Genomic DNA, 16863 nt, shown 5'->3' on the forward strand with positions numbered 1-16863 from the left:
TATGCAAGCATGTGAAACAATAGGTCATTGAAATTTGGCTCCTCTTGTGATGACAATAATATAATATTATAATAATACCACCCCTTAATCTGCACTATTTTTTGGGCTTTACTTAGCTTCCTCTTCTATACGTTGCTTTAGTAATACGTGCACTTATAATATTGAGTCATAGCCGCAGCAAATTTAACTGCTCATGCTATCATGTATTTTGTTGTGCTATCTGTCGTTTTTCTGTGCTTTTCACTGCTTCTATTTATGTAAAGCTGCTTTGAAACAATTGACTTTTGTGAAAAGCGCTATATAAATAATATTGAATTGAACTATCCAACCACAACACTGCCATTTAGTGCAGAGAGAAAGAGAGACAGAGAAAATAATTGACATCACAATTGAGTTTCAATTTTAACAAACCACCATCTTGGTGATCAGTGTTTGCATTTCATCAGCTCATTTGCATTTTAAAGAATACACCCCAAAACAGCACATTTTTACTCACACCTACAAAGCGGGAATTTTAACATGTTATAATAAATTACCTATGGTATTTTGAGCTAAAACTATACATATGTACTCTGGGGACACCAAATACTTATTTTACATCTTAAAAAAGTCTTGTGCCCTTTGAGTCATGTGACTATAGTAGCCTATACTGTAGTTTACAGCTTAACTTTAGCTTTTTACTTCCACAGCTTGCTTCAGCTTTCAAAATTAATAATGATTTGTGAAGAACATAATGATTAACAAACAGTGAAAGAATCCTAAACCTTTGTCCACAGAGCTTATTTTCCAAAAGTCAATAAAAATAAACATCCTGTTGGCTTTTGGTCAAGTGAACCTGGATGATGTTAATATTCAGGTTGGCCTCAAAAGTACATCATTCCTCCAGCACTCACATTTTTTTTTCTAAATAGAATAGACAGATCTAAAGTGGATGTTGCCCAGCAAATGTAAGCAATCAATCATTTCACTTGCCCTACATCTAACCTACCACAGAAATAACATCTTGAATAGAGCAGATCTGCCAAAATCATAAAAGACCCTATGAGTCTATAACATCACAGTTCCCCTGAGATGAGTTTATAACAACATAAACACACCTGCTGTGAATTTTCACACTTCTACCGTCATTTTTGTCACATGGTTTCTATTCGCTAGTACTTGTAATGAACTATAACACTCAGACGTTGCTTTATGGTTATCTTACAGTATACAATAGCTGATGCAGACATTATAAAGAAAACCATCTGTTAAACTCATCTGATGGAGCACTGACATAATCCTGACATACAGTACAAAAGACAGAGAAATGTCACGCTGGGATGAAAACATGTCCATCAACCTTATGTTTGAAGCTCTGTGTTTAAAACATCCTGCACCACCACTGCATACGCTCAAATCCTTACACTATTGAATGATAAAACATCACTAAAAAGATAGATAGTAAAGATCTTTCTGTCTTTCTGTGATTTGACCATGATGTTTATGTCTGGTCTCTTCTGGTCTGGATGTAAATCAACTAACTCATGTATTATTGCACAGGAAATACTTTTGATAGCAGATCTCAGTGCAACATGATCTCAGGAAAACAGCAACAGCAGGTCGAATTTTTTCTCCTAGCAGTTTCTCCATTCTAAATGTCCGGTTGCCAAAGCTGGCACTGCCAACCTATAATCAGTAATATAAGCATATAGGTCATCTGTCACAGTCCTGGATTACGAAACTTTCACCTTTATACTGTGTGAGGTTTCTTTGGAGTTGCGGCCAGTAATTCCTGTAGGTCGGTTGGTAGAGCCTCACATTAGCAGTGCAAACATTCTGGGTTTAATCGCATTGAAGACATATACATATAAAAAGGAAACACTGAATGCACTGTGTGTTGCTAATCCATAGCGTCTAACAAATGCATAAATGTAAATGCACATTTTATAAATTAAATATAGGAAAAATAGTGGGTAAGGGACCATGTATAACATTCTGACATAGGGTCCTATCATACATCCAGCCAAATGCAGTGTTTTTTGCTAGTTTCAGACAGACACAGTTAATATTTTCACACCCAGCATCACGTCGTTTAAATAGCAAATGCATTTTTGGCCATTCATAATGTACACTGTAAAAATGTAAGTTAGATCTACTTAAAAATTACTTAAATTGGTAACACCTAAATTAAAGAATCTAAGTTCAAAATTCAACTTTTACAGTGTAAAAACTAAGGATGCGCCAGTATATCAGCCTATAACTATCAGCAGATCAAAGCATTTTTCCCACTATCAGTAATTGACCGGTCAAGAGGGGCGGATTATTCTGAATTGGATGACAATAATAAAAGCATTGCAGTTTATATGCTCTGCACTTTTAGGATTTTGTGACATAATACCTGTTGGCGCACATTTAAGTTGTTTTGCACACGTGTTATCGACGTACTGTTTCCTCTTGGCTTAAAATAATTAAAGCAAGTATAGTAAACTTTCAAAACTCCAAAAATAAAGTTGGATATGCCAATCAATTTATTAAATTAAAGAAAAGTAAAGTAAAACATTTCTCAAAATCATCTTAACCCTTAACATGTCTCACGGTCAAAAACCATGTGTGCCACACCTGCAGTAATTAGCCCCTGTCTTAAGAAGACTAGTGGCAGATCACAGCGCCAACCCATGCCAATACACAGAATTGCTCCAACAATACTTTTAAAAAGCAAAACTATTAGTATGCATTGAATCGTTAGATGTCATACCAAGTAATCAAATATCATACTGGCATAGAAAATTTCTCCATCCCCAGTACAAACAAATTGATTGGTGGCAATGGTCAAACTTCATTTTACTCAACTTTACATTTAACTATGGGCATAGGCGGAGCTTCATGTTTGTGCCCAGGGGCATCTACCGGCAAACAAGGGTACTGCAATACTTTAAGATTAGCGGGGAAGTGTGGCTTCATGGTTTATGAATTAAAACTATTTTAGCCTTAAATTACTCAGTCAACCCATTAAAACAGAGGTCCCCAACCACCGGGTCGCGTGGACAAGTTGCAACCGGGGCAAGAACGTCCCGAAAAAATGTGAATAATAGCCACGTAATAGCTTAATCGGGTATTTTGTACTGTAAGAGCCGACTTCAAATAACATCAATCATTTCCACTTTTGAACAGAGCCGCGCTCTCTCTCTTTTTCTCCGCCTCTCTCTCTCTACCAGCGCATCAGCGATCACATTGCTGTCATTAGAGTTTGAGCATACAGTACTTTTAAAACACAATCGATCAAAGAATTGGGAAGGTATGACTTTATGAATCATTTGCAAATGTACGTCGCAATGATCAGCAAGCCAAGTTCGTTTAGGTTCCATTAAGACTAAATGGGCAGGCAAACTAGTAAAAACAATGAAAGTAAAAAACAATCCGCCAAAATATGGTTTTACACGTCTAAAGAAAATATATTATATCCTAAATAAAGCAATTAATAATTTTCCTAATGCATGGTTGTTATCTTTACTTCCGTTTAAAACGTACATTTCGAAAAGGAGGATTTTCAGAACGTTTGAACAGCAACTCAGCGACCCCAACCCCCCCCCCCCCCCCCCCCCAATATCACCCCACGGTCCGCTAATTTTTTTAAAGCTGAAACCGGTCCGTGGTGAAAAAAAGGTTGGGGGCCCCGGCATTAAAATATCAAGATTATACAAATAAAATATACATTCTTGTATTTATATTTCATTTATGCAGTTAAGCAATTCAGAAAGCCCAGTTATATAGCAGGCATTATTTGAAAATGTATAGGTTTTACATTCAGGGTTCATACATACATTTAGCTATATGCAAAGGCATAATTGTCCCACCCACTTTTCAAAATCTTGTTAATGTCCTCCCACTTTCAAAGTCATTCCTAATGTGTTTTTTTAACCGCACGTCGGAGAAGCAGTAGCAGCACACTGATTATTTGCTGTATGAAGGGCCAGGTGATTTGAATTTGTTGGTGATAATATGGAATAAGTGTAGGCTACATGATAAGAAGTGAATACAGTCTGAATATTATCAAATTAAATGTTTAGAATATTTTCTTAACATGGTCACATCATCAAGTTTGTTTATCATTGGAAATTGAGTCTCACATTATTAAAATTCTATTCACACACAAACATTAATAGTTAACATTTTTGACTTGATAAAATGATTCTCTCAAGTCTTGGTGATCAGTCTAATTAAACAATAAAGAAAGTAAAACATAAATTCTTAAACATAGTTTAGTATCCTACTATTACGTTTGGCAGAATTTATCATTATAATTAACTTAATTAGTTCCTGGATTTTGTATCACCATAGTCCATAAACGTATATAATGCCGGAAATGGGATTTAAATCAAAAACAATTCCCCCCTGTATGGATGTGAGTGTATTATTTAATTTGAATACTTTTTATTACAATGGTTTGGATCAGAATGATCTGGATAATTTATGAACAGATTAAACAGACCAGTCTGGGTCATCTTTAAATGCAGTCTCACCTGTGCAACTTCCTCAAAGTCATCATGGCGTTTCTGTAGAGCTCTGGCTCTGTGCAGTGATTTCCCCACGCCTGTGTGTTTACTGAGGAAAGCCTCTCCATGATTCTCTATCCAGTCAATCACCTGCAAGACACAAACAAACAAAACACCTCAACATAGAGGGAAATCTGTCAAGGCTGCTAATGTCTCACTTTGGCCATTTAATTGATTTGACATTCAGACAGCTATGTTTAGAAAGCACAGACACGTACACATCTACACAAATAAGCTAATGCTCATTGCCTGTGACTACATGTTTACTCTCACAGGAATATGTGCAGAGAGTAATCCATCATTATTGGTCATCTGTCCAAAAATAAATCAAAGATACTTTACCATCTGTCCCTAAGGACAATGCTTTATAAATAGCACCTACATTTCTCCCGCGATATCCTCAGACGAATACAAATATATCTCAGACAACACAATCTTTAACTCCATTAAAACTGAAAAGAGAAATAGCTGAAACAATGAAAACAGACAGAACAAGCTCATCTACTGTATGTATATTAATGTGTGTGCATATGAATACAATGTTATTGCTCAGAGATTTCCCTTTTATTGAACTTCACTCAGTTGTTTATCTTAAAATGGCTCTAAAAATATGTACAATTGTTAACATGCAAGATATAAATAACTTAAATTAGAGCCAAATGCTTTGCGAATGTTTGAAATGTTGCTGTTAGTGGGGCAGTGTAAGTCTGGGTTTAGGGTTGGTAAACTACTGTACACATTTGTACAAATCGGTAGTGTTTTTGTTTTGTTAAAGAAACAAACTCCAAACATCTGACTTGTGTTTATTTGAATGAACTTCCTGACGTCTGGTTTCAGGAGATGTAAGTGAGGTTTGGCCGCCACTCTTGCGTGTTTGTGAATGATACAATGCTTGTAAAACACAAAAACAACTGCGTCAATAGGTTTATGTTCCTGCTTCATTGATTAAAGCATTTACTGTGTTCTTAAAGCAGCTTCCTATTGTCTCATACACAATTACAGTGTTTAAATATAACACTTTGTGATGATCTCATTAGGTTATACGCCAATGAAAAATTTGTGTTGATTTTAAGATGTGTTATTTCAGTAATCTGAGTCATGTTCGTGACTATTGATCGTGCTTTGTAATCATGCATATCTACATTTGCTAATCTAAATCATGTCAATAATCAAGGAAAATGAAATATTACATTAGATACTGTTCATTAACATTGAAAACATTTTTAAAAATCTATTTTAGGCATCTGGATGTACAAGACAATAAAAACTGAAAAAATAAGTTTCAAATGCAATAACTAAAACTATCTGATTAGATTTTTATTGACAAATGTTTAAGACAAATGCCATATTTTATATTTTTGTTATATTAAGTGTTGAATATCAAGTGGTGTAACTAAGAAAAAATTTTATACATTTATTTGTATATTTATTGTACATTCACATTCAATTATCTTGCTAATATTCTAGATACACTCTTTTGAAATAATGTATAAACTTAAAGGGATAGTTCACCCAAAAATTAAAATTCTGTAATCATTTACTCTCCCTCAACTTGTTACAAACCTGTATAGACGGTTTCATCAGACACATTGTCGCGGGCTGAACCGAAGTGTACTTCCGGGGCCGGATTCACAAAAACATTCTTAAGATAAAATAATTTACTTAAGAACATCTTAAATGTTTGTCTTAAGAGTAAAATGAGAAGCTTTGAAATGATTTATTCTACCCTGCTCATGAGGTAAATATACACGTATTCTTCCATCACCTTGCGATGATTAACTCAATATATACTACAAACTAGTGATGTGCTAAAACCAGGGCTTTGAACCAGATTTTTTTCTCAATTGGTTCGTTCCGAACAGAAACAGTATTTTAACGTTTCCGGTTTTCAGTTCAACCTTAAAATTGATGTTCCTGAACCAGCTAGAACTAAAAAAATCAAGTTTCTGAACCGGTTAATAACTTTCCATGTCAGCTGTGGGACATACAAATAAGTAGGTTGATCATTAGGACATTAAACTTAAATTATTAGTCTACATATGTTAATTGAGGTTAATGTCGCTTTAAGATAAGCACGGACCCATAAACAAATGTTTTTATTAGAAAAAGAATACTGTGGTATTTCGAGATCATTTTGTTTGTATGTGTCCTGTCAAGAACAAAATGATTGTTGGCGTGCTTTTTGAAACACGTCTCTCCGTGTATGCACTTTTGAGTGCACTTAAACACGCGCACACACACAGATGGAAGACGAATTCCAAACGGCGCTTTAGGAAGAAGATGCAGCATAAACAGTCGCTCCACATAAAGTGAAAATTACTTTTTTTCAGTGCTTTATTTGCCAAATGTATTTTAATGGACTACAGTATGAGACACAGTAGCGCAAGTCTCTCTCTCAAGTTTATACATCAAGAGTTCTGATCTTTGAAGGGCATAAAGATAATCACATTTGATTAGAGTTTTGAACGGACACATTCAACTACATGTGCGTACAGAAAATTGCTCACTTTAGTGCCTTTTTGCGGTTAATTTTTTTTTAAATCACTTAAGTGTTAACATTTGCAAGCCATTGAAACACGTGCAAATTATCAACTTTTACCCTATTAAAATTAGCGTATTAATCCCCGTATCGCATGCGTGCCGAACCGTGGGTCGTGATCTGTATGGATCACGGATCAACTGCGATCCATTACACCACTAATTAGTATTAAAAAAAATAAACATCTTGAGAAACTTGGTAGCTATTTATCCTTATTATTGAGCATAAGAGACTTGGGCTTGAGTAGGCTACTTGCTGGTGGCAAGCTTATCATTTCTCCAATGAGTCAACGATGACCGGAAGTGAACTTCATATTGCACAGAAATCTTGTTGAAGAACAAAAAAAATAACGGTATTAACAGGTTACCATTATTTTAAATAAACGGTTCTGTTTGGAACATAGTTTCTGGTTTTGTTTCTATACCTTGCAAAACATCAAAAGTTTCTGGTTTTCGCTTCGGTTCCGTGAACAGATTTTAAAGCCTTGGCTAAGACTATAGAAGATGTAATTTGCCCATGTAACAGAGGCCAGCTAGTGTATGAAGGCTGTTAACCTTAGTAATTTCACAATGAATGTATTATGGAGGAAGTAAAATGTTAGCTAATATTATCACTATAACCTATTTTATTTTTTTAAAGTTTTTTTAAGAATATCCCTAAGGGAAAAAATAAGAACTTAAGAAGCTTTTCAAAACATACAAAATATTTTAAACTTTTTTAAAGTTTGAATTTAAGAAATAAAATGGCAGCTTCCTCCTAAGAATGTTTTGTGAACCCGGCCCCCGGTTTGTATTTATTTATTGGTTTGGTTAGTTGCTATCTCTGAAACAAATAACTTTTCGAAACAACTAACCAGCATATTTTATCATTTAACATGTTTTGTTTCATTCAAATTCTAAGTTTGAGATTGTTTTGTGTCATGAAGCACACTAACAAGGGGAGGTGACACACGACGAAAAGTTTGGGAACCAATGGTCTAAAGCATCTGCCACAAATTTGATACATGACACTTGATCACTCGTGATTGGTCGAGTTAAATATTACCTTCCAAACTGTCACCAGGTGGCTCTGTTAGGATATGACAAACATTTCAGACACAAACATACGGCACCGATAAACCAAGATCATCGATTATGATGCAATATCAACATTCTGAATGTTTTTCTTGAGACAGGTTGTTATTATTGCCCATATTTGGTGATGTTAGTTGGCTTTATCCTGAACTGTTTGTAATTCTTGAGTTATGGAGGGTGAGATATAAATATCTTCAAGTGTGTAGTTAAATACAGGTAATGAGCAGGTTGAGCTATTCAGGGCAAATAAACAAACCTCCCACACACATGAACATACAGTATACTGTTTGTGTTCAGCAGATGTTACAGTCAAAGAAATAGTTGAAAATGAAATTTGTTTTCCCTTATGTTTTTCCAACTTCAAGTTCCCTCTGAAACACAAATGATGTTACAACGGATGTTCATTCTGATCTTTCATATGTTGAATGCGGACAAATGTGACTGAACAAAGACATCATTTTTTTGTGGTGGGGGGTTTCTTAAGAAATCACACCTACCTCCCTCAACTCAGGGATAGTTCACCCAAAAAGACGTCTGTCATTATTAAGTTAGCAGCTCTCTGAGGTGTAATTACACAACATTTATGATACATTTATTTAATTAAAACAGGAGCCCCCGGCACCATCTTGTGTCCCACAAGGGGAATCATCCCCCCAGATTCAGAAGCCCTGCTTTAGACAATCAGCCAGTGATATAACTTTAAGCACTCAACACACAGTTATTTAACAATTTCAGCTGATACACAAACAGATGCCTTTGCACTTTTACAGATCTGCACAAGCAATAAACATGCCACATCTTCTGATATGTTTTTTTTAAAGTTCAATAATGTGCAGGAAAGAATGACTTTCTTATTAAAGATAATTGTTGGATATATAGGTTCTGGAGTTGCTATATGGTTAATAGGAGATTAAAATATATCAAAATATTTATGTTGGAAGATATGACTTTTAGATCAGTGTATTGGTTTCGCTGTGATTAACTCATTCCCCGCCAGCCATCTTTTGAAAAGTTGCCCACCAGCATTTTTTTGTGATTTTCAGAAAAGCTTCACAACATGCCTTCCAGGAAAATGTTCTTCTAAAAATATATAAACATACAAATATATAAAATGAAAGAACAGACCCTCTGCTTTCAAACAAACAATAACAAACAAACAAAACTTGTCTCCTAACTATATTTTTCTCTGCTTAAGTTATAAACTATTAATATGGGTATTTTTCTTTAAAAAAAATGTAGCAAAAAGCTGAAATAACTGCATTTTTGTAAAAGGGATTTTGTTAGAGATCAGACTCAGAATGATTATCAAAACATACACAGAGTTTAAATAAAGTTTTCAGTTTTTTTCATAAATTGGGTTAAGTGATTAAATTAGCAGGAACACGTTTTTTATGCAAATGTTTTCTCTTAATTGACGAGATAACTATTCAATGGCGGGGAAAGAGTTAACCCCCAGGGGTCCAAAAACGCGGGGACGCGTTTTGACGTGTTTTCTCCTTATCATAGCAGAATCAACTTAAAATACTCCATCATTAATAATCAAACACTTACGTGTTTGACATCATTTGAAACTCTGAAGGGTCCTCTTTAATTAGTTCACATTCACAATAACAAGAGATCTTTGTGTTTTTGTCAAATAAAGAAAATAAACAGGGTGCGCATTCAGACATTTCTGTCTCCGCCAGCTGTCTCTTAAAACACGTGACAAAAATCAGTTGAAACTCCGCGAATACTCGTCACACAAACATAATACACATATCCAAAGAAAGCCTGAAATGTCTACTTTTAAACAAGCTAATTATAATCAAAAACAAATATTTCCTGTTTATATAATCTGCATTGAAGTAAAGAGAGTACAGTTTTTCCTGGCTGAGCTCATTATCTCTAATGCGGCCACGCCCTCAGGCTGTTGACATGGTAATGAAGAGACAGCAGTTCCAACAATAATAAACAAAGCGTGAAGTTTTATCAGATTTAAAGACTTTACCGCATGTTTGGATTATAAACTTTATACACACACGTGAGGAATATCTTCATTTATGTTTGGACATTGAGGAAGAGAAGAGTTTATCTTTAACGTTACCTAAGAAGAGGAACGATGGAAGACGCATTGGAGAAGGATATAACTTATTCCTGAAGAAACTGTAAGTCATTTGTCTTCATTTATATTTGCTATCATGTAATATGTTATGGCTTGTGCAGTTCAGCCTACATAAGCAACATTAGCAGACTGCACGCTTCGGATTTAAAAACGTTCGCATTGTTTACAAACGAGGGCGCGTGATTTCACGTAATGGCGGATTTCATTGATACATGCTGTAAGTTACAGTGTTAGACAGAGTTATTCACTTTCGTATCCTTCATGGCAACTTTGAGTAATGCAGCTGCACTGCTGTATCTTTTAAGTGTGTGCTGTAATATGATTCCATGTTTACATGCTTGTTTACAAACGAGTAAGTTACGCGCGTGATCACGTAATGGCGGATTTCATTGTTACATGCTGTGTACAGTGTTAGACGCAGTTATTCACTTTCGTATCCTTCATGGCAACTTTGAGTAATACTGCACTGGGGGATCTGCTGTAATATGATATTGTTTACATGCAACGCATTCCATACATTGCGCTTTACACGCGACACTGTTTTATTATGAGCTCCGCGTTGTTTACACGGAGACGCGAGCTCGCGCACATCCATTTGCGATGTGTTTTTGAAGTTCATACTCGCTTACAGAAACGCGTTTAAAACAGAAGCTAGACGATAAGGGGATGGGCATCTGAAAACAGTCATCTGAAAACAGCTTTTTATATAACTAATCATTGCAGATGTTTATTTGAGATACTAATTTAGTTTATAATAGTTTATCTGAATGTAGTGCTATCATTTACCCATCAGTTATGTATGTAAGGGTATTTCTGTGGACAATTTGTGATGACAGCTGTTCATAACCCTCTTACAGGTCTGCATCCCTCTCATCAGTACAAAACTATGAAGTGGAAAAACATATTCACACTCTTTGGACATAAAGTTATATGGTAACATGAGCCACATGAAGTTTACAGCTCTGTTGTTTATCAGTTTCTTATACAAGTTCAGTGTTTTAATAGGGTTTGTTTCCAAATAAATTGAAAATGTCCTACTGACCTTCATTTCTATTTTGATTATATTGTTAACTTCTTAATAAACCTCAAACAAACATGTCCATTTGTCCTCACATTCTTTCCTGTAGTTCCCTCCTGCCTCATTATTATGCAGCTCATTATGCGAGCCTTTGTTTGCTAGCTGTCAATCAATCCTTCTCGCATACGGCCACACTAAACAAAAAGTGTCTTACAATTTCTAAAATAATATATTGGTTTATGTGAATGAGTAGGCAGGATGATTTTCACATCATTTTAAAGAAAAAACTCTAGACTACTAGATTATGTTTAGGAAAGTCTTCTTAAACCATGTTTAGTATGGGTTTTGTGAACTTATATCAGTGACTTAAAAATTTTACTTTTTTAAAAACCACGCATAAACCTTTTTCTCTCAAAAATACAAACATGTACATACATGTAGCTCATATAATATTTTAGCCCAGTTTGTGCTGAACACAGTGGTATGAGACACTTGCCATTATTATGTTTTAAAGCAACTGAAAAAAGACCAAATGTAAGAGCATGTCAGAACCTCTGAGAGTGTCCCAAAATGGTTGGACCCCAGAGGGTTAAAGCATCAGGACACAAACCACTTTTAAACATGGAAGTGTTTGTGAAACATTAATTTTTGCAGTTCTACTTGGTTACACTATCGATGCAGAAATTAGCTTTATTACAAACATCTATGATGTAATCTTTTTTTTTTATTAATTACAGATTTTAAAATACAAAATATTCACTGTAATACAATTTTCTATGCATGATTTAGAAATGTTTTCTATCGTATTTTTAAAAATGCATGAAGTGTGTCAGAGCAGTATCAGTTTTCTGCTGTTTGTGATGAGAGCTGAGCTTTACAGTAAATGCATGTTTCTTAAGATTCATCCATGCTGTTCTCTGCTATGCTGCTGGCCTGAATTTGGCCTCTGTCTGCGCTTGATGCTCTTTAGTTCATTGGTTCTGGTTCAGATCTTGATTTGGCTTGCCCTGTTGGCCGTTCTGCAAAGCTGAACCCGGCCTGATAAACCCTGAGCTGAATAAAGTCCCAAAGCTGCCACAGGCCCTCTGAAAGAGGCTAATGGTGAGATATTAACTGCTCCTCTGGGCACAGATCCAGCACTCGAGAAAAACCATGCTGTGTGGAAAACTGTCCACATCCAAATTTATAGTCAACTGTTAACAAGTCTCCTCATTCAACAATCTCCACTTAAATTATGGATGAATTACAGCACATTTACATGAAAGAAGAAATCCCTGAAAACTGATACATGCGTAGATGAGCATAGACATCCGCATGCAATCAATCTGGTAAAGCCCAGGCATGTATATCTGGAATATATATTTAAATATGGCCGCTGTACATTCATAAGACATACCTCTTTTATAAAAAAAAATATTTTACGATCTGGAAGATTATTAAAAAGTACACAGTAAGTTAATACAGTATATTGCTGTAAATAGCTAAAATCTTGGAACAGATCCAGTCAGTCAGTGTGTCCACACTCCTTAGAGAACATGTCAACATATGTGAGCATTCATTTACCTGCTGGACGTCCTGCTGAAACACGCAGAGCTGCAGTCTCTGATGCAGACGCACTTTGCGATGCTGCCAGATGCTCTCCAGACGTCTCTGATGGTGCAGAACCTCATGGACCACGTCCAGGATACAGTGTACGGCTTTAGAGTAGTTGGCTGTGGCGGTCAGAGACTCGGAGTTACCGGGACTCAACGGCCTCTGAAGAACATCCAGCAGAGCTTTACCGTCCTGACTCACCTGGGAAAAGAGATTATACGCATCATTTACATCCTAAAACAGCACACACCAGCCTGAATTTGTACATATTTTATGAGTTGGCTAATTCGTATGAAATTATACAAAGTTAATTCTACAAAATGTACAATTATCTTAAAAAAGCAATAATAAACCCCGTTCCTAACCCCAACGTCACAGACGCAAAAGCAAATTGTACAAAAACATCCGAGTGTGGTAGGAATAAATACGAATTAGCCACCTTGTAAAATACCTATGAATTTCCATTAGATTACGCTGGCACACACATACACAAGAAAACAATATTTAAAAGTTCAATTAAGTGCTTTCACTGGCTCAGCTTTTTATCGCTGTATAAACAAGAAATTGTCATGGGACATATAAAGCAAACAGCTATGTTTTTAATAGAAAAATATAAATCACAGCCTGGCTGCTAATAACATTTGCAGGGATATTCTCATTCTAGAGACTTTTGGATATGACCAAGTGTCCAAGATATCAAAATGCTGTCCAAGATCAAGATTTTAGTCTATTATTGAAATGTGATTATCTGCATTAAAGGTCACGCTCTTCCTGATATCATTTTACAAACTTTAGTTAGTGTGTAATGTTGCTGTTAGAGCATTAATAATAATGACAAAGCTCAAAGTTCACTGTATTTTCTTTAACAGAATTTGCCTTTCAAAGCCTACAGCGAATGGCCGGTTTGTACTACAGCACTCTACTTCCTGCATTAATGATGTCAATAAAACAGTTTTTGACTAAACTCCGCCCACAGGAATATGTCAGTCGCCAGCTAAGCTAACAGCAAGCTAAGCTGCTATCAGATCACAACACACTAAACAAACTACACAATCAGAACTCGATACGTATTTCTAAAGGAGGGACTTCATAGAACAAGGAAGACATCAGCCTGTTTTGAGGACAGTGAAAACAGCGCTATACAGATAAGTCAATTGTGTGAAAAATACCGCTTTTTTTACACGTGAAACATGAACACATGTTATATTGCATACTTTAAACACAATCAAAACTTCTAAAACACAGAAAGAACGGGACCTTTTAAAAAAAAACATTATTTAAGTATTTGCCCTGTACAAGAATGTATTTTTTGCACCACCAGACAATGGACATACAATCGTTGAAATGTTCACAATGTTGCCTAATTTAGTTACAAAACAGTTTTGGGTTTATAAAAATGTGATAGGATCCGAATCTCTTTCTACAGCACATTTTCAACATCAATTCAACCTTAAATCACATTTCTATGACAAACTCAAAAAAACAGTTTGAGATATTCATTCTAATTAGCAGTTAATTGAATCATCTCATTTAGTTCAGTGAATCGTCTCATGTTTTACACATGATCGGACCACAGACAATGATTTCCAGATCTTTATATACTGCCATGGCTGAAAGGCTTGGAATCAGTGAAATAAATATGCAATCTGGTTTCTGAAAAGAGTCTGACTATCAGGGGTGGGGATCTGTGAAGTAAGTGGTACAATAACACAATAACATTGTTTTCCTGTTGTGTCTTCAGCTTAATTAAAGCTGCTTCGCTGATTTTGGTTTAAACAACACTGCAGATCTGCATCAGAACAGATACGGGGCAGCAGCACGCTTTCATAAACATTCAAATGTACATGTCTGTAGCTAGATGTCACATATTATGACCTTTTTAAAGGGCAACCTTCCAGTGACAGCTTCTTTGTCTGACAGTGTACTGGAAACAACATTTCAATTAACCAATCAGATCACAGAATTAGGTTTAGGGTCAATGTAGAGCAGTCCCGGCGCCATGGGCGGGCTTTGTGGGGCCAGGCCCACCCTGTGAGTCACTAGTGCCCGCCCTGGACGAAACTGCGGTGTCCCTTCACATGTTCACCAGCTCCATGTCCCACCAGCCAGTCCTTGCTTGTTTACACCTTTTTTATCAATAGGCTACTGTTATTGAAAGTTATTGTTTTGTATAAATATAAATCCTGAATAAAAATAAAAATGTGTTTTGTCTGATTTTAAAAAAGACATATTTGAAATGTATTTCATTGGTTTGTCGATAGTGAGCGCGGAAATGTTTGGTTGTTTGCTAAGCCCGCCACAGCTTACGTTAAGACACGATTTGCAGTAAGACTGACACGTTATGGTTCTGCTGTTATCTTTCAACTATTTTCACTGCTGAAACAACAAAAACAGTCAACATTGTGTCTAAATTGTAAGTGGGTTAATATTAATTACTAGTTTAGTGAACTGTCATGAAATCTGTCACATTTTCAACCGTGATGTGATGCTGCTTAACTGTATCATGTTATTAAAACTCCACATTTTTTTACCGCAGTATGTTTAACCCACTTTGTTAACACACTTTGTGTTTGCTGTGCTTATTTGTTTAACTTAGCGTTATTACATTATGCACTTTCGGTTGCCATTGAGACTAAATGATGCAGAATCATTATCGTGTTTTGGTGATTGTTATTGACGTTTTTAATCTGGCTAGGCTACTTGTCCGGTTGGGCAAATAAAATTCTCTTTCCACTTGTCTCTGATATAAAGCGGACAAGAGAGCCCTGCGACGTGTTTTTATTTGTTTAGTAGGCTAGGTCCAATCTTTACGACTCCTCCATTGTATTGCGTGAATGGAGAGGTATGTTAGTTCTTTTTTCGCTTTTTTTGCCCATTTAATTCATAATTAATGATATTATGCATTGCAGCGAGGTTCTCATTTGTGCCCCCCCTGATAAAATGAAATGCCCGTCCGTGAATTTGTGTCTGGCGCCGGGTCTGATGTAGAGTTGGAGCTTGTATCCTATTTTTATCAACCAATTATGTCCCTTTTGGCATTTTGGATTTGATTTATACCCAGGGTTTAGGTTCAAACCAAGCAATCTGACTAAAGTGTGAGAGTCTCAGCTGAATGAAAAGGCACAGAACCTCTTTTCTTACTTCTGTATAGGCTTGTGTGACCTGTTCATAGAGCGTCTGATGATGGTGAATGGCCAGTTCCAGATCCTGCATCGCTGATGGCAACCCACCTTCACTGCACATCTTACACCACGCTTCCACACCAGACAAAAACTAAACACACACAGAGAAAGAGACAGACCATTAGATATCCACTCAGTTCAAGATCTACAGTTACAGATTACAGTCTGGAATACCTGTTCAGATTTCTGATGAAATACAGCAGACATGGCGAGAATAGTGCTGCGTTCATCAAGGGCGGCAGCAAAACTCTTCCACTCCTGGTCCAGTTGGGTGCTGATCTGTTTGATCTGCTGAGAGGCGTAGTGACCCGCCTCTGAAAGTCGCGAGGCCACCGACATAATGCGGTTTATGTTCACATAAGCATTCTGCAAAACAAGAGATCAGAAAGCAATGTGACTAGACCAAGAGAAACATTTTTTGAAGTGAGTATTGGGCTACAGGGTGTAAGAAGGGGTGTTACTGTAATTGCACCATGAATAAGGTTTTTTAATGCCAAAACCCCCTCACCAAACAACAGCAAAAAAATAGAAGACAACAATGTTTAAAAATTTATACCAATAACAAAAAATTGGTAAAGAGGCGGGACATGGGTGAAGCTGAGGTAGCTGGTTGCTGAAACCATGAATACCTAGCTCGACTATAGTGACAGCAGTGGCAGGTTCACCCATCATTTAAGTGGTCCTACTTAGCCCCTAAGCTCTGGAATGATTTACCAAATAATGTTCGAGAATCAGACACAGTCGATCACTTTGGGTCTAAACTTAAAGTCGCAATGAAATTGAAATGAAAAACTATATATATATTTTTAATATTGTGGTATTATT

General features: G+C 36.2%; 1 protein-coding gene across 4 annotated transcripts in view; it reads right to left on the bottom strand.

The window, feature by feature from the left end:
* The window catches only part of kalrna (kalirin RhoGEF kinase a), a 221492-nt gene that overhangs the window by 98851 nt on the left and 105778 nt on the right, over positions 1–16863 (bottom strand). For all 4 annotated transcript variants that reach the window (XM_065293264.1, XM_065293263.1, XM_065293262.1 and 1 more), the window contains exons 7-10: positions 16213–16404; positions 15998–16129; positions 12827–13057; positions 4500–4622 (exon numbers count right to left, since the gene is read on the bottom strand). In XM_065293264.1, the coding sequence (XP_065149336.1) occupies positions 4500–4622; positions 12827–13057; positions 15998–16129; positions 16213–16404 (678 nt within the window). The remainder of the gene's footprint in view (positions 1–4499; positions 4623–12826; positions 13058–15997; positions 16130–16212; positions 16405–16863) is intronic.

This window comes from Paramisgurnus dabryanus, chromosome 15, assembly GCF_030506205.2.
Source record: "Paramisgurnus dabryanus chromosome 15, PD_genome_1.1, whole genome shotgun sequence".
Classification (NCBI taxonomy): Eukaryota; Metazoa; Chordata; class Actinopteri; order Cypriniformes; family Cobitidae; genus Paramisgurnus; species Paramisgurnus dabryanus.